The sequence below is a fragment of the Sturnus vulgaris genome, unplaced genomic scaffold, assembly GCF_052056855.1.
Source record: "Sturnus vulgaris isolate bStuVul1 unplaced genomic scaffold, bStuVul1.hap1 Scaffold_194, whole genome shotgun sequence".
Taxonomy (NCBI): domain Eukaryota; kingdom Metazoa; phylum Chordata; class Aves; order Passeriformes; family Sturnidae; genus Sturnus; species Sturnus vulgaris.
This window is the reverse complement of record NW_028276164.1, coordinates 5,904,853-5,925,171: the sequence shown is the minus strand read 5'-3', so window position 1 is coordinate 5,925,171 and position 20,319 is coordinate 5,904,853. Positions and strand designations below refer to the sequence as shown.

At 52.0% G+C, this 20,319-nt stretch overlaps 1 protein-coding gene across 1 annotated transcript in view; it reads left to right on the top strand.

The window, feature by feature from the left end:
- The window catches only part of LOC148218216 (uncharacterized), a 112,200-nt gene extending 108,204 nt beyond the window's left edge, over positions 1 to 3,996 (top strand). Inside the window, exon 5 of the mRNA XM_088157925.1 lies at positions 3,526 to 3,996. Coding sequence (XP_088014051.1) covers positions 3,526 to 3,996 — 471 coding nt within the window. The remainder of the gene's footprint in view (positions 1 to 3,525) is intronic.
- Positions 3,997 to 20,319: the final 16,323 nt, after the last annotated feature.

Here is a 20,319-nt window from a genome sequence, read left to right as displayed (position 1 = left end):
CTGCAAAATTCCTCCCCCAGGCAAGAATAGTTTGGTAAATTGTCCATACATTTCTTCAGCAGAATTATTTTGCATTTTTAAAGCTGCTCTCCTGACTCTGCCTGGAATGAATCTTATAAAAGTAGGATTATTAAGAAAAAACCTTCTAATGGTGTAGTCTTGTCACCAAAACTGCGGGAAGAACTAAAAATCTTCAACACCATTTCTACTGTTAGAGAATCAAGGAATTGCTTGATTCCGGCCAGGATGTGTAGCAGAAATCATTTCATCCACAAATAGCCCGGGTGTGCAGAGAAAATCATTCCATGACACGTGAGTTTTACTAGATTTTCCCTTTTTACAGTCGGAACCCATAGAATTCCATTGGTTTAATGTTCATTGCTTCCAAGTTGTGTAGTTGTTACTATATAATTTCCTATCGGACCCGGATTTCTTCCCTTCTATATTAATTAGGTCTGCACTCCTGGATTTCCTTCTCAGCCTTTTGCAGACCAGGCATCTCCAACTATGCCAGGGGCAGTGTCTGGGGTGGGTGTTCCTTGATGTTTGCTGATGGGCCTTAATGGTCGTTATCTTTGTGAGTATCTTTTGGGCTATTCCCAGTCTATTGAGATGTTAAACTCCCCTCTGTTGAGTGGAGGAACATTCCTTAGAAATCTCTTTCAAATTCGTTTCCCCAATGCAAAGGCACATGGAGCCTGAGTATAGAAATAGATTTTTTAAATTACACTCGTTATATTTTCCGACCATGGAATCCCAGTCAGCCCAGTGTGTGAGTGTAACTGAGGGGCAGAGTGGAATTGTGCCGTTGTCTTCCCCAGCAGCTGTGGCAGTGCAGGCACAGAAAGCAGCGAAGCTCCAGCAGTGGCAGCAAGGATTGGCCCCAGTGTGTGGAGATGCCAAAGGAGGGTGCCCAGGCAGAGGATTCCAGCAGAGGATCTGTGGGCAGGCCCAGGGGCTTGGCCCGATGTGGAGCCCTGGCTGCTGCTGCGTTGCCTTCAGTGCAGGGTCAGTGGTGCCCTCCCATGCTGCTCCTGCAGCCGGGAATTCCAAATTCCTTTGGCATGGCCCTATGTAACATCCACATCCCATTCCAATTTCTTTTCTGACTCGGGTAGAGCCATGGCAGGGGCGTCAATAACTTTGTTTTTTCATTTTCTCAAGTTTTGTGCTTTTTCTTATGTCCATACCATAATATTAAGGCTCTCTGGGATTAAAACGTATTACAATGTTCTGTCTGGAACAGAGAATCCTCAGTGCAGGTCCTGCAATTCCCTGTTAATTTTCAGATTTGTCCCAGCTCCATTTTAGTGCTGGGTAGTGTTAGTTCTGAGATTGCCTGGTCCCTCTCTGGGGCAATACACCACAAACCTTCAGTCAAAGTATGTCCCAAATATTTAACCTTTTTCTCCAGCATTTGCATTTTTTTTCAAATACTCAAAGATGCTTTTCAGCCTGAACATTCAGCCATTTCACAGAGGCTTCTTCTACAACTTCTTGTCCTTCTGACTGCAGCAAGTCATCCCCATCCTGCATTAACCCAATCCCTGGGGTGGGGTAAATTCTTGTGATATTTTCTGCAAGGCTTGCCCCAATAAGGCTGGTGCTTCCGTGCATCCCTGCAGAAGGACCGTCCATGTCTTTTCCATTTTCCCTTCTACTTATGGTTCTCACTCAAAGGCAAAATCCAGTTTACCATCCTGTGTGAGTGGGCATCCCCAGAAAGCATCTTTGCCATCAATGACAGAATGGTGTCAGTGTGAGGAGGGCACCTGGTTGAAGATGGTGTAAGGATGTGAGAGCCCCTGGGTGCTGGGGCTCCCTTGGGCCCTGGGGTTCATCCCTGAGGGGCTGTAGAAACTCTGCCATGGCCTTTGCCTTCCCCTTGGCCTTTTCCTCATCCCTTCTTGCATTCCCCTGCTGTGCCTTTGTGACCAAGTGCTCCAGGGGCTTCTTCTGCCCCTCCTGCAGCCCCCTCAGTGCCTGGGGGTGCTCATCCTCTGACAGCTGCTGAGCTTTCTGCTAAATCATTCCTTTCTGCAGAGACCCGAACAAATTCCTTATAAGCTGGTCTCGATCCTTGCACGTCCAATGCCCATTTCCCAGCTGTTCTTTTGTGCTGCTGCTCCTTGTGCTGTGGCTGCCGTGGCCAGCCCGTATCCCAGAGCCGGTGCCTGTCCTGCCGCAGTGTCCAAACGCGGCCCCCCCGGCGGGCAGGGCCGGCAGCTCCACGGGGCCGGGCAGCGGCCGGGGCGTCCCGCAGCCTCCTGGGGGCCGGGGGCCACTGCCGGGCCTGCAATTGCCGGGGGGTGTTGGGCTCAGGCAGCGCCCGGCGCTGTGTGGAACAGGCAGAGCAGTGAAGGGCAGCATGGACCAGTTGTTCTGGCAGCTCTGACGAGGTCTGGTTTGATACAGCACTCACAGAACTCTGCTCCACCTGTGACACTTCCACTTGCAGTAGATGACTGTTCCTCTTCACAATATCCAGCAAGGCAGGTCAAAGACACTTTTACCATTTTCATCTTCAAAAGGGAGAGGAAATCAGCAGCAAACATGAAGTAACCAGTCAGAGGTCCCAGGAAGAAACAAAAGAACAAAGAGTGGTGCAAAAAACCAGGTGGAGCAGTGATCCTTATCTGTGTGGGAGATATCCTCTGCTAATGGGCCATCTGTTAAAACCAGGTGGGGCAGTGTTCTTTATCTTTTCCACAACCCATCCTTCCTCCAGGAAGATATCTTCTGTTAATGGGCCATTGAGTGCCACTGCATGACTGATAAAATTCCATCATCCCATTGGGAGATGCTCCAGCCAGGGGGAGGAGCCAAGCCTTTCCTACCGAGATAAAATCTGAGCTTTGGAACACCAAGGCAGCCCTTACCCACTGGATTCCAGAGGACAAGAGCTACCAGACCTTTCTACAGCATCACTACTACAACAAGACCACTTCATTGGGACTGCTACCACCACCCTAACTAGCGGGGTGTCAGGTTGTATTCTGATTCTGTCAGTTGTTTTCTTTTCGACTATTGCATGAATTTATCTCTTTTCCTATAAAATTGTATTTCTGACTTGGAGTCTTTCACTGGTTTTGCTTTCGAATCAGCACAATTTTGGAGGGGATTTTGGCTGAAGCTTGATATTTGGGGTGTTTTTGATCCGTGTCTTAAAGTCTGGAGGATTCTGGGTAGGAATCTTGGTGTTTGGGAGGTTATTACAGACACAAGATGCTCAATGACTTCCAGAGATGAACTTGGGCAAGGAGAAACACCCAGTTTATCGAGCTCTCTTCTTGTTATTTCCCCCTAAACCAGGATTTGTCATTCCTCAGGTGTGCGGGGATGGAGGAGGCAGAAAAGCCCCGGAGATCTCTCACGAGGCGGGGCTGCAAACCCAGCCCAGTGAGCTGTGAGGAGCAAAGACCCTCCCTGAGCCGGGAAGGCGGCCGGAGATCCAGGCAGAGCTCAGAGCTGGTGGAGAAGCCTCCTGGAGGGGAGAAGCCCCACAAGTGCTTGGAATGTGGGAAGGGTTTCAGCTGGAACTCCAACCTGATCCGGCACCAGATGATCCACACTGGGGAAAAGCCCTATGAGTGTGGGAAATGTGGGAAGAGCTTCAGAGACAGCTCCAGCCTGCTCTGGCACCAGATGATCCACACAGGGGAACGGCCCTACACCTGCTCGGAATGTGGAAAGAGCTTTGGCAACAGCTCCAACCTGAGACAACACCAGCGCATCCACAGTGGGGAGAGGCCCTACGAGTGTCCCAAGTGTGGGAAGAGGTTTCAGACCAGTTCCAATCTCCTCCTACATGAGCGGATTCACACAGAGGAGAGGCCCTTCCGCTGCCCCGACTGCGGGAAGGGCTTCAAGCAAAATGGCAACCTCACTGTCCACCGGCGCATCCACACTGGGGAGAGGCCCTACGAGTGTCCTGAGTGTGGGAAGAGCTTCTCACAGAGGTGTAACTTGACCCAACACCAACGGAGTCTCCACTAAGGGAAGCCCTGTGAGTGTCCCGAGTGTGGGAAGAGCTTCGTGCTCTGCTCCAGCTCCATCCCCCATGGGAGGATCGGTGTTGGATGATCCCCAATGACCCCCGTTGGGCAGAGCCCTGGTGATCCGTGGTTCTGGTTATCCCCGTTGGATAAGGGGAAGGGGTTGGAGAGATTTTTTTTCTTTGTGCCGCTGTGATTTGGTTGGTAAAAAATTCCCTCGCTGTGCCCAGGCTGGCTCTGTTGTTCCTGTGCCGGTGCTCGGGGCGGGATCTCTCCTGTTCCTTCTCTCAACTCCCGGGCCTGTTCTCAGCCAATCAGAGAATGCAATGGAGAAGATTCAGCCAATCAGAGAGAGGAGCTGTGATGACTCACCGGTTGCCGGGCAGACCCGCAGCACCCAGTGTTCCCCATCTGGACCCACCCTCCCCCCCAGTCACCATCCCCCCGCGGCGTCCCCCAAGTCCTTTCCCAGTCCCGCCCCACAATAAACGGGACGGGGCGAACTGGGAAACTTTACTGGGAACACTGGGAGCAGCCAGGCTGGGACAGAGTGACAGCAGGGCTGGGGGGAACACACGATCCCCCCTAAATCAGCGTGGGGACCGAGCGGGGGGTCCCTGCCTCACCCGAGGCCATGGGCAGGGTCTGCCGCCACTGCTGGGTCAGGAGTTCTGTGGGCAGAGAAAAGGGGGCAGCACCTGACTGGGGGCCCCATGGGGAGCGCACACGCTCCGGGGTCGGAACACGACCCCCGGGACCCTCCCCCCACCCTTCTTGCACAGGTAGAAGCCGAGCCCCAGCTCCAGGAAGACAAAACCCAACACGGAGCCCCCGATCCCCATCAGCACCTTGCTGCTGGCGGTGTCCGGCGGCATCTCTGGGGGTCCACAGGCGTCAAGACCTCCCAAAATCTCTCACAGACACCCCAAGCTACTCCAATCACCCTCCCAGTCACCTCTAACCCACCCAGGACTCCTTAAATCCTCCTCCCAATATCTTCCCAGCCTCTCCAGGACCCACCAACGCTCCTGCTTTCCATCTCAGCATCCCATAACCCCCTCTCAGTTGCCCCCCACCACCTCAGGACCGCCAAACCCTCTCCCAGTCCCTACCCGGTCTCACCAGGACTCACCAGAACTCCTCCCAGTCTCTTCCCATCACAGCCAACCTAATTCCAACCCTTGATTTCCAGCTCCAGATCTTTCTCCATCCCCTCCAGGCTCACTCAAATCCCTCCCTGTTCCCCCCAGCTGATCCCAGTGTGTCCCCACTCTCTCCCAGTGCCGTCCAGTGTGTCCATCTCACTGTGGCCCTCGAGCTCCCAGCCCGGCCCCAGCTGCCTGCTCTGCTCCATGGATTTCTACCCTGCTGAGATCCAGGTGAGGTGGTTCCAGGGCCAGCAGGAGCTCTCAGGGCATGTGGTGGCCACCAGGACCAGGTCCCCAACAGGAGATGGCTGGTGTGGCACTGAGAGGGACTGGGAATGAAATTGGAGAGAGTGGAGGAACACTGGGAGAGAGTGGATTGGATTGGGGCAATGGGAGAGAGGGTGGAGGTCTGGGAGTGGACTGGGAATGGAATGGCTGGGGACTGAGAGGAATTGGGAGGGACGCTGGTGACACTGGGAGGGACCGTGAGGACACTGGAAGAGACTGGGATGGAGTGGGAGAGCCACTGGAGTCACTTGGGGTGAGGGGGCAGGAGGCCCCGGGGATGGGCACAAGAAGGGCTGACGTGTCTCGGGTGATTCCCAGGGAGGTTTTGAGGGGCTCCAGGGTCATTCCCAGGGCAGGGCCCGAGGGGACACGCTCTGCCCCACGCTCACCTCTGCGCTCCACGAGGAACGGGCTGGACAACTCGTAGTTGTGCCGGCAGTGCCTGTCCACCGCAGCCCGTCTGTACTCCATCCATTGCGGGTCGCTGTTCCAGTGCCTGGCAGCCTTGTCCCCAAAGGAGGTGTCCCCACGTGCAGCCCCACATCGCTGCCCAAGTGCAGGAACTGCTCCCGCTTGGAGATGTTCCTCTCCACAAACCTCAGCCGGTCGGTGCCGTGAATGAAGTGACACTCGGACTAAACCATCTCCTGGAACAGCGCTGTGTGTGCAGGACACAGGTCCGGGGGTGTCCCCCCAGCAGCCCCCAGCAGCCCACAGTAGCCAAGAGCTTCGGGGCAACCCGGACTCCGCACCCCCAGTGCCCCACGGCTGCCATGGGACCCTTCATCCTGCAGTTCCAGTTCCTCTTTTCCACCCTTTTCTGTATTTTCCTCCCCCTTTCCCAGCACTCCCCAGTCACCAGCCCCCCCCAACATCTGTTTGGGGATCCCACCTCCCCATTTCTTTTTCTCTCCCCACTGTTCCCACCATCCCACCACTTCCCGCCCCTCCCGCTCACCCGAGAGCTCCGTGCCCCCAGCCCGGCGGGCTCCCAGTGGCACCAGTAGGGCCCCAGCTGCCCCACACGCCCCATGGCCAGCGCCGGGCAGGGTCTGACACCTCCCCCCTGCTGGAACCCTGGAAACTGAGGGGTTTGGGCTTTCTGTGCTGACAGGCACTGACCCCCAGGAAAATGCTGCTTTTGACCTGAGGCTGTGAAGAAGGTTTCCTGAACTGAGTGATAGAACTGGGATCACTGGTGTGTTGTTGGAATAGAAATGTGCAGTGTCACATAGTGGAAAATTAAAATTTGTGATTTTAGAATGTAGTAATATATATTAAACAAGATGGAGATTTTAGGGTGGAGGTTTCTTTCTTCTTCACTTTCTTCACGGGTATAGGTGGTACTTTTGTAATTAGATAGAAAATTCCCCATTGCAGGTCATGGGTGATTGGTTCTTGGGCTATTATGGTCTCTTTTTTTAATTGGTCTCATTGGCCCTTAAAAGGCCTTGTAGAGAGAGGTACGTCGCCATTTTTAGCCTGTTGGCTAGAAGTGCTATTGAACTCACTGTAATATAGGTAAGAATTAATAAACATCTGAGTCCGAACACGAAATTCCATGTCTAGAGCATTTAATCTCGACTCTAGAAAAACAAAAAAGAAGATAAAACGTGATAGCCCCCACCTCAAATTCTCCTGGTGGGGGGCGCTGGGGGCGGGGCGCGGGTGGAGTCCAGGTGAGGAGCTCTGGGCGCTCTGGGACTGCCTGAGGAGTCATCAGCGCCGCGCGCTCTGATTGGCTCAATTATTTTGGTGCCTTCTCTGATTGGCTGAGGAGAGGCCCGGGAGTTGAGAGGAGGACCGGGAGAGATCCTGCCCCAGGCTAGCGGTGGAAGAACATCCAATTAACAAGGCATGCAGATCATTTCCCAGCGGTGCCCACACTCCTGTAGGAACTAAATGCACCGAGGATCTCACGAGGGTCACCAACTCTCTGGCGGCCAAATCCAGCCCTGCGCTCCCTGCGGGTGCGGGCACTCTGGGAAGGGCTCAGCTGCGGGTCAGATGGCCAGAGAGTGGCTTGGTGGTCACCTCATGTGTGAGGCAGTGATGGGCTGGGGAGATGTGTGGACACCACATGATCAGAGAGCTGACTGGGTAAAGGGACACATCAACAGCGACACCGCAGTGACAGGCAGCCAATGCGGGCTTATTTCAGTAAAGTTTGGGTTAAGTTTCTGTTGGGGGTTGTTTTTATTTTCTTTTTTTTCCCCCGCCTAGTTCTCTGGAATTTTTTCCCATTGACATGCTAAGATGACTAGTGATAGGGGGAGACTCCCTGACCCTTTTTGGAGTTTCTCTCGTAGGGCAGGGGGGATGGGGAGGGAAGAGGGAGAACACTGCAAAATCAGGGGCAGGTAAAGGAGAGGTGTGTGCAGCTGCTCGCTCTCTCGCTCGTTTGGCTCGGAGATGGATGGCCACTGGAAAACCTCGCCCTGCCATCCCAACGCCGGGAGCTTGGCTGTGGGACCCCGCACTCTCCTGGTCGGACACTCTCCCACTTCAGCCTGCCACCTCCACACAACCTATTGGAGCACTGGGACTGACACTGCCTCCAAGGATCCATGAGCAGAGTCTTTCCTCCACCCTTCCCACCCAGGACACAGCCGCCATCACCCCCAGCACTCCTGCAGCCAACCGGGATCACCGCATCTGCCCCTGCCCACCGGGAGCCGGCTGGCACTGAGTGCCAACTCGGACAGAAACTGCAGCAGAGGGGAAAGGTGTCCACAACCAGAAAAACTGTTACTGGGTTCCCGTCTTCTATTTGTTGTTAATTACTTAGTTGTTGTTGTTTTGTTTGCCTTGTTATATATATGTATATATACTAGTAAAGAACTCTTATTCCTATCCCCATATGTTTGCCTGAAAGCCCCATAATTCCAAAAGTATACTAATTCAGAGGGAGGGATTTATTAGCTCCATTTCGAGGGAAGGCCCTGCTTTTCTCCAGCACACACCTGTCCTTTTTCAAACCAGGACAGATTTTTGGCACCCAACATGGCCCCTTTCCCTATGGGAGTGGTTTTTAATGAGTGTGAGAGAGAGGTTTGTCCACAGAGAGAGAATGCAGGAGCACCATCATAGAATGTGCTGGAAGACCCTTAAGGAAGGGATCCAAGAGCTGAGAGAAGTGGCAGTGCTGGAGGTGCTCTTTGGGAGGGATGGACAGCATGACAATGACCCTGACAAGGTCAGGTGCACAGAGCAGATGTTGTGGAACCTGGCAAACCTGGGCCCATCTCAATACACCTTTATTGCAATGGTTAGTGCTGAAAGCAGCCGAGAAACAGTGGGTTCTGTCACCAACAAACTTAGAAATTAGGAGAATATGATCAATGGCCCGATGCAGGCTCGTGTCTCTGCTGTGATTAAGGAACACAAAGAGAAGTTTAAAGAGGAGATGAGGGAAGAGATGAGGAAGATCAGTGCAGCACCAGTGCGAGTCACAGGCCCCAAAGTCAGAGCCCAATGTCCCCCAGCTAGGGAGAGGGTACACTCCACGAGCTGACCTGTGTTTCTTTCTGCGTGGCCATGGGGAAGACATGAGAAGGTGGGATGGGAAACCCACTTCTGTCCTGGCAGCACGGGTGCGTCAGCTCAGGGGGGGAAACACAAACTGAGGGAGCTCTGATAAAGTGAAGGTAGCCTCAGCCTCCCATGACCGAGGTGCAGGGTATTACAGAAGGGAGGATGATGTGTCAGATCCCCTTGAAGGAACCTCCAGCATGTATCCCCAGGAAAGAAAAAATAACCAGGGCTAGAGGGGCCCTGCCTCTAGCCAGAGAGAGGGACGGGAAAACCGGGTCTTTTGGATGGTGTGGATCCAATGTCCTGGCACGTCAGAGCCACAGAAATACAGAGTGTTAGTTGATCCTGATGCACAGAGTACCCTAATGCCATTGGGACATGTGGGGACAGATCCTGTTTCCATTGCTGCGGTGATTGCAGGAATTGACTCTGCTGGAGGCTGAGGTGAGCCTGACTGGGAAGGAGTGGCAGAAACATCCAAATTTGACCAGCCACTTCCCTGGTGGACGTTGCCCATGGTGTCTCTGCTGCAGCTCTTGCTGCTTTGTCCAGTCCATGGCTCTGGGCCCCTTCTCTTTCTTCTCTGGAAAATCACATTCCTGTATCTCCATCTGCTTCTTCTTTTTGTAAGAATCTTCTATTTACAAAGGTCCCCAGCAGGTTCTTCTATTTACAAGGTCTGGACCTCCACAGCTCTCGACTGCTGGCAGCTCTTCCCAGTCACCTTCCCCCACTGGTGTTCCAACTCCACCACTACCCCCACAGCCGGGCTATTGCCTATCACATCGGGGTCACCACTCATTGCAGTTGAGACAGAGCAAAGACAAAAAACTCCATGTTTGTGCAACAAAAACCAACTTTTATTGAGGGCTGTTCTCCCTATATAGCCTTTGAAGTCTGCACGGTTAGCTCAGCTTGGCTAAATTAGTTGTCACCTTGCTAAGTGGCCAGTGGCTGCCCATGTCCCAAATGGCCTAGACCTGCTCCCCAACAGCTCAGACTGCTCAAGTTATATCATTACAGTAGTTATATTATTATTTCCATTATAAAATTACAATTGGGATTAGTTATAACTGGAAGGCCTCCAGGCCAGCTGTTAGCTACTACAGGTTTAGTGCTGGCCAAATCTTCCACTAGAATTATTTACTCATTTCCTGATGTGAGATAGGATTAGGAGGAAGGCAAAGCCGGCTCAAGCTTTAAAGGGTATAAAGAAAGAACTTTATTAACAGAACTAAAAGAATTACAAGAATCAGAATAAAACCTTCAGAACACTTCTCTGTAAGGCTTTTTCTCGGCCCAAAACAGGGTCTTTCACCCTTCCTCCGGTCTAGCTCAGGTGTTAGGGTGAAATTCCCCTGGGCCCTAGCCACAGAGACGTAGTTAAGATATCAAAAGAGGCTCTTTCCCCTAATAAAGTTACAGGTTTATTTCTCGTGGGTAGTGAGTGAAAAGGGAAGGGAAAAGAGCGGGGGAAGAGAGAGAAAAGAGGGGGAAGGACAGGGTAAAAGCGTGGGGGGGGAAAAGAGAACAGGGGAAGAGAAAAAGCACGGGGGAAGAGAGTGGGGGGAAAAAGAGAAAGAGCACGGGGGAAGAGAGAGTTGCGGGATAAGAGAGCAAGGTCAGTGGGTCCTGACCTTTTCTAGGGTCTGGAAAGGGGGGGCGGGGAGAAATTGGATCCCAGCCAGCTCTGTGTGGCCAGGAGGGGAGAGGGACCAAGATACAGGGCACAGCAGGGGTCACGGGATGTACCATTTACAATGTATCTAGGAAACGCAACATCTCCCCGTTTTTTGTTTAACAAAGTTGAAAGAAGGATATTGGTATCATTCAAATTACGATTTTGCCCACCACTTGTAGCTGGTGGGAGGGTTAGATTGTTTCAAGTCCTTCATTTCTATGTGATTGACTACTGAGGTAGAGGGAATGAGACTATGAATAGCCTTGAAAACCAAGTGACGTAGGATCCCGAATGCCATTATTACAAGGAAAAGAATAACAAAAATTAACATAATTGTTTTGACTATAGATGTCCACCACCCTGTGAGTCCCCAGCCTTTGAACAGTCCATTGAACCAATCTTCAGATTCTTGCTTTACTTGTCCGATTAAGTTGTTCATGTTTCGGAGGGCGGCATGGATGTTAGGAGCTCTCGAGGTCAGGCCCATACAGTAAAGTCCTTCAAATTCCTGGCACTCATGTCCGTGCAGTAGCAAGAGAAAATCTATTTTCTTGTTGGAGCGTCTGTGCCAGGGTCAGCCAGATGTTCTGACGTGGCTGAGGGACGATCCATGCAGCTGCTAGACTGTTCAGTGTTAGCAGGAAGACAGCTTGGATGGGGTTCATCACGGGACTGAGAGAAGAGAAGGTTTTCTCTAGAAGGAAAAACAAACATTATAAAACCTATTAAAAGTCTCTATCTGCCGGAATGCCACCTTCTATGAGGATTTCTTTTCCTTTTTTCCGGCGGCGTCTTCTTTTTGAAGCCACTGCTACCTGCTCCTCGTTCTCCTCAGTTGGAGCAGGATGTCAGGGCCTGAGGGAGTGGATACACATGCATAGCCACGCCCCCAGGTAACAAGCTCATAGGGACCTTTGATTTCCCAGGTTTCTGGGTCCCTAATCAAAACTGGAGGATGTTGGGATAACTTGAATTGTTTACTACTGTTAAAGTGACGTACCACAGGTGGACTCATGTTTTCAAATGAACAATTTAGGAAATTGATAGTAAACATGGCTTTGCAGAGCTTCTGCTGTGGAGACATCCACACAGTTGAACTGCTCTGTTTAGCCAAAACCTGTTTGAGTGTCTGATTGGCTCGCTCCACTATACCTTGGCCTGTGGGGGAGTGGGAGGTGCCAGTTTTATGTTCCACTCCCCACTGCTGGACGAATTCCAGGAACTCCTTGGACTTATACGCTGCGCCCTGATCAGTTTTGATTTCCTTAGGGATCCCCAACACTGAAAAGGCTTGCACTAGTTGTTGTTTAGCATGCATAGCCCTTTCTCCTGCATGGGCAGAGGCATAGACTGCGCCTGAATATGTGTCAATGCTTACATGCACATATTTGAGGCGACCAAAACTAGGAATGTGTGTGATGTCTGTTTGCCATACCTCACAACTGCCAAGACCTCGGGGGTTTACCCCCATGCCCATTGAGGGCATGGTGTGCAGCTGACAGTTGGGACAGGTGGCCACAATGGCTCGAGCCTGACTCCGTGTTAGCTGGAACTGACGCATTACACCTGGTGTATTCTGGTGATACTGCTGGTGGCTCAGCTTTGCCCGTTGGAAGATGTCAGGAAGGCGTGCTGGTTCTGCTGGGGTTGCTTGTTCTGCTGGGGTTGCAAGGGAGTCTGCCTGACGGTTCCCTTCTGCAATTTCGCCTGGCAAATCTGTGTGTGATCTCACATGCACAACATAGAACGGATGTTCTCTATGAGAAATCAAATAAATTAGTTTGGAAAGCAACCTGAAAAGCTGCTCATTTTCGATGTCTCTGAGCACTGCCTGCTCTGCCCTGGACACTATCCCCGCTACATAGGCTGAGTCTGTCACCAAGTTTATTGGCTCTGAGAACTTTTCAAAGGCTCTCACGACTGCTGCCAGTTCAGCTACCTGGGGTGACCCTTCCACAAACTCAACATCAGCTTCCCAATGCTGAGTCTGAGGATCTCTCCAAGTCATCACCGACTTGTGGGATGCCCCAGATGCATCCGTGAACACTGTGAGAGCTTTGAGTGGTCTCCGACTCCTCTTCTCACGAGGAATGAGGTGGAATTCCTCATTAAACAGCTTGTGAGATGGGGCATGGACTGATATTTGTCCTCTGTAGCTGTCCAGGGCTAATTGGAGACTGGCATTGCTCTGGAGCAAATGCTCAAACATCTCTTTAGTCAATTTGTCAGGAGAGTTCTTTCCCTCCTCAGACAGTTTAACAGGGAGGTGAATACATGTGAAGTCACAACCAGCCAGTTCATACAGTCTGATCCTTGCTTTCCGAATCAGCTGTGCTATTAACTCTTGTGGCTTAGTGATAGTTTTGGATCTCTGGTGGGAGAGGAAGACCCACTCTATGATTAAGAGTGACTCTCTCTGCTCCTTGATCCATTGGAATATTAACCCATGTAAGTGTGGCAGTTTTCCTAGGACAATGAATTTGAAGGGCAGCTCGGGCTGGTAACGGTGAGCTTGCCTCTCTCCTAAGGTCTTTTGTACCTTTTCGATTGCAGTCTTTGCCTCTGGGGTCAGTTCCCTGGGAGAAAGCAGCTCTCTCTCCCCTTTCAATAAATTGAAGAGAGGTTCTAGGTCCTCATTAGTGAGGCCTAGCCAGGGCCTAACCCAATTCAATGACCCACACAGGGAATGGAGATCTGCTAAGGTTTTTGGATTACAATTAATTTCCAATTTCTGCGGAACAATGATCCGTGCAGTAATTTCCAGGCCCAGGTACTTCCAAGGTGGCATCCTTTGGACTTTGTCCTCCTGCAATTCAAATCCAGCAGAGGTTAAAACTTTAACCACTAAGTCAAGTGTGTCCTGGAGTAGAGAGTTATCGGGTGCACACACTAGCACATCATCCATGTAATGAAGGATGATGGCCTCCCCTCTCTGGGCACGCACCTGGGACAGCAATGAGGCCACATACCACTGGCAGATGGAGGGACTACATTTTAATCCCTGGGGCAAAACTCTCCAGTGGTAGCGCTTCATTGGGGCCTCTCGATTGATGGTAGGAACCGAGAAGGCAAACCGTGGGGCATCCTCTGGGTGTAGGGGAATATGGAAGAAGCAGTCCTTGATGTCTAGAACAGCCAATTGCCAATCTCTGGGAAGCATTGTTGGAGAAGGCATTCCAGGTTGGAGAGACCCCATGTCTTCAATTACTTTGTTTATTTCCCGGAGGTCGTGGAGCAGCCTCCACTTGTCTTTCCCTGGTTTCTTTATCACAAAAATCGGGAAATTCCACGCACTTGTGGTCTCTTCTATGTGGCCTTTAGCCAATTGTTCCTCCACAAGCTCCTCAAGCGCCCTGAGCTTCTCCTTACTCATCGGCCACTGTGCTACCCACTTTGGGGTATCATCTAGCCATTTCAACTTTTGGGTAGGGTGCCTCACAGTGGCCGCTTCTAAAAATCCCGAGGAGTTTTAGGAATAATCAATTTCACCCCCCACTGGGACATGGAGTCTCTCCCCCATAGAGGGCATTTATAATCTGTAACAAATGGACGGATGTTAGCCAATTTTCCATCCGGCCCCTCAATTTGTACGATGCTTTTTGATGTTTTTGCCAATTTGACTCCTCCTACACCCTGGATTCTGCCTGCCACGGGCTGAAGTTCCCAATGTGACGGCCACATCCTTTCGGGTATGATAGTCACATCAGCACCCGTGTCCAGTACCCCCTCCACATGGAGGTGATCTGATCCACAGGTTAGGTTGCACGCCAGAGAGGGCTTGTCCTCACCCACCACTTCTGCCCAGTAGACTTCAGGTGATTTTCCATCTACTGGGACCTCCTGTGGAACAGGAATGGCCTGGGCAAGGATTTGTCCCTCAGCCAGGTAATATGGTGGTAGAGGACATCGTGCCAAGAGAATGAGGCTAGTTATGCTTCCCTTGATGGTCATGGGAACCACCTCAATCTCTAGGGGTGTGTGTGCTGTGTCACCGACCACAAAGTACTCACTGTCCAGTTTCATGTGGTTTAACATCACGTCCTGTGTACTGTTAGGTAAGTCCACTGTTATGACTGTCCAATCAGGTGACCTGAAATGAAAACCTCTGGTAGTCACAAGCCTAAAACGGCCTAGTGGCTTCCAAACCTTGTTAACTGAACCTTTGATATTTTCATTGACATACATCCCCACACCCTCTATCCCATCCTCCCCCTTTTTGTTTATTAAGAGAGAGTCTTTTGCAAGTGTGGAGCCCGCAGTATTTATAGCCGAGCGCGCTATGGTGTTAATGGCGGGTACGCGCTGTAAAGTTAGTTTTTTTGTTTGTTGGTTTTCTTCTGTTTCTGGTTGTGTGGACAGTCCCTGGCGAAGTGTCCTGGCTGCTTGCACTGGAAGCAGATGATGTGCTGCAGTTGCTCTGGTGTCATTGGTTGCTTCTTGGCTTCTGGTGTTACAGCTGCCATGGTCCTTGGGTGTGCCAGTCCTGGATTTCTTTCGTGTCCACTGAACAGTTCTGCTTTTCTGGCGCAGGCTTCAATCATCTGTGCTAAGCTAGGTGCTGGCTCCAGGGGAAGGCCAAGGATAACCCTACGGCAGGTTTCATTAGCATTCCTCTGAGCCATTTCTTTAATTAATTCAGCTTGTAATACTGGATCAGACACTTGTCTTTCTACTTGCATACGAAGGCGGTCCACAAACTGTAAGAAACTCTCAGAAGTAAACTGTTTAATGTTAATATAACTGCCTTTAGTATCTACTCTTGGTAATTGATTAAAGACTTTTTCTGCAGCATTGCATATTTTATCTAGGACAGACTTAGATAGTACTCTGGTTTGATTTTCAGGGCAATGCCAATCTTTCTCCCCACATAGGTGTTCATATGTGATATCATTATTATCAGCATCCTTTGCATTATCTGAGCTTTTTAAAAGCTCTTGTAAAAGCACTTTTAAAGATCTTTTCCACAGGCTTTCCCATAGATCATATTCGGAAGGAGTTAACAGACACCGGAAAAGCTCTTTGATATCATATGGAACCAGTTCGTTTGAATTAAAAGTGGCTCTCATCATGCCTTTAAAGATTTCACTATTCCTACCAAATTCTCTTTGTACTTTACAAATTTCTTTTTTATCTTGGTAGGACAAAGGTTGATAACTTCTTTTTCCGTTTCTCTTACCAAGATAAACTACAGGAGCAACTGATGGTACATACTCTTTCTCCTGGTGCTGACTTTCAGGTTTAGGCACCCCCCCCCCACCCGGTCCGGGAGGCCGCCCACCCCCCCCACCACGGGAGCATCATCCATCCCCCAGGGGCTGTGAGCTGATCCCTCCCCACCCCCACCCCCACCGGCACTGAACCCAGCAGGGGCTACATTGCCCTCCCCCACCCCGCAGCAGCTTGGAGGGAAGGAATGTGAAACCGGAGAGGGGGAGGGGTGGTGGAATCCAGGGTTGCAACACCTGTGGGCGGGGTCACCAGGTACCAGGCAGGACAGGGTCTTGGAGGGGGGAGGGGGCGGTGGAGCCGAGGGCAGGGAGGAGTTATGGGAGGGGACAGGCTTAGGGGCTGGGACCAGAGGGTAAAGGGGGTTGCGGGATGAAGGAGGAGACACGTGGCTGACACCATATCGGCCCCCCCCCACTCCCTGGACCGCATGTCCAATGCTATCTGGGACCCCGATCCTGACCTGTCCAGATACGGCCACGTGTTCGTGGCCTGGAGGGGAAGGGGACAAGGAAGGAGAGCTGATAATTTTAGAAAAATCGTCGGAACCGGGATACTGGGGAGGATTTGGGGTTTCAGCACAGTTACAGCCGTGCTGAGCATGCTGCATTCCCAAGGGAGACCCTGGGGTGCTTTCCAGGTTATGGTTATAGGGATTTTTGGAAAGGGAAGGTGAGTTTGAATCATTTTGCTGCTGCTGTCTGTTGTTTTCTGTCTGAATTAAAACTTTCCGAATTTGTAAGAATATCGGAAGGAATACAGAGGCAGTTTTATCTCCATTTTCTACTTTTAAAGTTAATAAATCCCCTATTTCATCCCAAAATGAAATCGAATTTATATTTTGCAATTCAAGGTCCGATATTTCAACAGACAGCCAGCTGGCAAAACGGGCTAGTTTTTTATTAGATATTAAAACATTTCCTGAACTTAGTATTTCTTTGAGTTGTTTTGTTATACTCTTTTGTAAGGCAGATTGCTGTATCCCCATAGTGTTAGCAATTTGCACTATATCTACCCCACTACAGTTAAAACACAGGAAAGGAGTTAGTTGTTAAGACGTGCTAGGTACACTACAGTTTTCAGGCTTTACTAGATGCGGAACCGATGTTAATTTCGCCGTTTTTTGTCAGCAAAACCTATGTGTGGCGCCCGCGCCGCTGTAGGGACCGCCCCCGCGCCGCAAACACCCGTAAAAACCGCAAAAACGGAAAAAAAAACCCCTGTGCCGCAGCTTTGAAACCGATCAAAGCTGTCTGCCTGCCGCGCCGCGCCTGGGGTGGCCGCGTCCAGCCCCCCCCCAGCCCCCGCGCCGCACCACGTGGCCGAGGGCTTCCAAGCCACGCACGCTGCAAACACACCCGTGCCGCCTGTCCTTCCGAGGACGGCTCCGGGCCAGCAAAATGCCACCGGTGAAACGTCCCCCGCGGAGCTCCGGGAACCCCCAGCCGGAAAGGGACGCTTAACTCACCTTTTCTCTTGCAGGCAGACACGTCTGTGTACACGGTAGTGGATCCACGTCGTGAACCGACCTGTCTGGGATTGACAGGCTGCCGGTTCGTGCTGAAAAGTCTTCGAACTGCACAAAATGCAGCTTAAAGAAATTTTAGCTAGTTGATCAGCTCCTATGCTGGTCGAATCCCGAAATTAGGGATCACAGCGAAACGTGGGTGCTTTAAAGAAACACGCACGTGGGGCGCCAACTGTTACGGCTTCTTCCCGGCCTATACAGAGTCTTTCACCTTCCACCGGTCTAGCTCAGGTGTTGGGGTGATATTCCTCTGGGCCTTAGCCACAAAGACGTAGATAAGATATCAAAAGAGGCTCTTTCCCCTGATAAAGTTACAGGTTTATTTCTTGTGGGTAGTGAGTGAAAAGGGAAGAGAAAAGAGCGGGGGAAGAGAGAGAAAAGAGGGGGAAGAACAGGGTAAAAGCGTGGGGGGGGAAAAGAGAACGGGGGAAGAGAAAAAAGGGGAAAAAAGAAAGAGCGGGATAAGAGATCTGGGGAAAAAGGAGATGCGGGAAAAGAGTGGGGGGGAAAAAATGCGGGAAAGAGAGCGAGGTCAGCGGGTCCTGACCTTTTCTAGGGTCTGGAAAGGGGGGGCGGGGAGAAATTGGATCCCAGCCAGCTCTGTGTGGCCAGGAGGGGAGAGGGACCAAGATACAGGGCACAGCAGGGGTCACGGGATGTACCATTTACAATGTATCTAGGGAACACAACAAACTCCCTGCAAAATATATGGATTCAGGCCCAGCAAAAAAACAAAGAACCAACTTTTAGCCCAAAAAAGCTCAGAAACACCAAGATTCACCCCTCTGAAAATCGTGGATCCTCCTCTCTGGTCACCTGCTGAATGTTGGGGGGGGGGGACCAACGCCCTGGGACTGGAGGGACGCTGTAGAAATAGGGAGGTTTGGAATCTTGTGCTGCTTCCCGTTTCTACTCCTCCTCCTCCTCCTCCTCCTGTGTCCCTGCTCTTCCTCACACTCCTCTTCCTCCTACTATTCCTCTACTTGCTGCACAATCCCACCTTCTCCTCCCACGTGCATTATTTGACCATTTGATTCTCCAACTCTGCTTCTCCTTCCCTTCTCCTGCAGCCCCCAGGCCCAGCACCCACTGCCGGCTCCCTCTTCCCCCCAAACCCACAGCATCCCAGCGCAGGGGCAGCGATGGAGCTGGGGCAGCTCGGGCTGGGGCAGCGCTGGGCTCTCGGCCGCTCCCGCCCGCACTCGCTCCCCACTGCAGCCGCTGCCGCCACCACAGCGCGGGGGGGCCCGGCCTTGGCGCTCCCCCCCTCCCACCTCCCCAAATTCCCCTGCCGGGGGGCGCTGGGGCCAGGAGACAGACGAGTGACAGATCAGGGGGGCTGGGAAGAGTTGGCAGCCAGAGAGCACTGAAAATCTCAGCAGGGACTACAGTGGGATCTTCGGGGACTAAACATGGCAGGGCACCCATGGAGGGTAGAAAGGGAAAGCCAGGAAGGGATCCCGGCAAAAGGGATGATGATCCCAAAATATCTCTGAAGAGTCCCTTGGGAGCATGTGGAGGGAGTTTGCACATTCCCCAGAGGTAATCAAGGACATGGACACCCAGGGGGGCAATAAGGGAAGTCCAGAAGGGATTTAGACAACAGTGGATAAATGGTGTTGGTGTGCTGGGAAGGGACTGGGTGAAGGGGAGAGTGTGCAGGAAGGAATATGGTTCAGGCAAGAAGCAAAAGGAGGAATCTATGTGGGAAGAAAAAGGATAATGGAACAGAGGAGAAAGAGAAAAATACTGAGGATGGGGATGTTTTCCAGCAGGCTCTTATCCTCAGAAGTTGCCAGCTGCTGCAAATCCTTTGTATCCCCGGTTGCCAGGACAGGCACACAAGGAGGTCAGGATTGCAGGGGGTTTCTCTGTGCTGGGCAGCGGCAGGAGCGGGCGCAGAGGGGCGGCACCGGGAGCACGGGCTGGGGGCCTGTGGGGAGCTGCGGGGCCGGGCCGGGGCTGTGGGGCAGCCGGGGCTCAGCGCCGGGCGCTGCCTGAACCCAGCACCCCCCGGCAATTGCAGGCCCGGCAGTGGCCCCCGGCCCCCAGGAGGCTGCGGGACGCCCCGGCCGCTGCCCGGCCCCGTGGAGCTGCCGGCCCTGCCCGCCGGGGGGGCCGCGTTTGGACACTGCGGCAGGACAGGCACCGGCTCTGGGATACGGGCTGGCCACGGCAGCCACAGCACAAGGAGCAGCACGAAGGAACAGCTGGGAAATGGGGATTGGACGTGCAAGCATCCAGATCAGCTTTTAAGCATTTTCCTTGGGTCACTGCAGAAAGGAATGATTTAGCAGAAAGCTCAGCAGCTGTCAGAGGATGAGCACCCCCAGGCACTGAGGGGGCTGCAGGAGGGGCAGAAGAAGCCCCTGGAGCACTTGGTCACAAAGGCACAGCAGGGGAATGCAAGAAGGGATGAGGAGAAGGCCAAGGGGAAGGCAAAGGCCATGGCAGAGTTTCTACAGCCCCTGAGGGATGAACCCCAGGGCCCAAGGGGGCCCCAGCACCCAGGGGCTCTCACATCCTTACACCATCTTCAACCAGGTGCCCTCCTCACACTGACACCATTCAGTCCTTGATGGCAAAGATGCTTTCTGGGGATGCCCACTCACACAGGATGGTAAACTGGATTTTGCCTTTGAGTGGGAACAAGAGGTAGAAGGGAAAATGGAAAAGACATGGACGGTCCTTCTGCAGGGATGCAGGGAAGCACCAGCCTTATTAGGGCAAGCCTTGCAGAAAATATCACAAGAATTTACCCCACGCCCAGGGATTGGGTTAATGCAGGATGTGGATGACTTGCTGCAATCAGGAGGACAAGAAGCGGTAGAAGAAGCCTCTGTGAATTGGCTAAAAGTTCAGGTTGAAAATAATCTTTCAGTATTTGAAATATAAGAGGAAATGGTGGAGAAAAGTGTT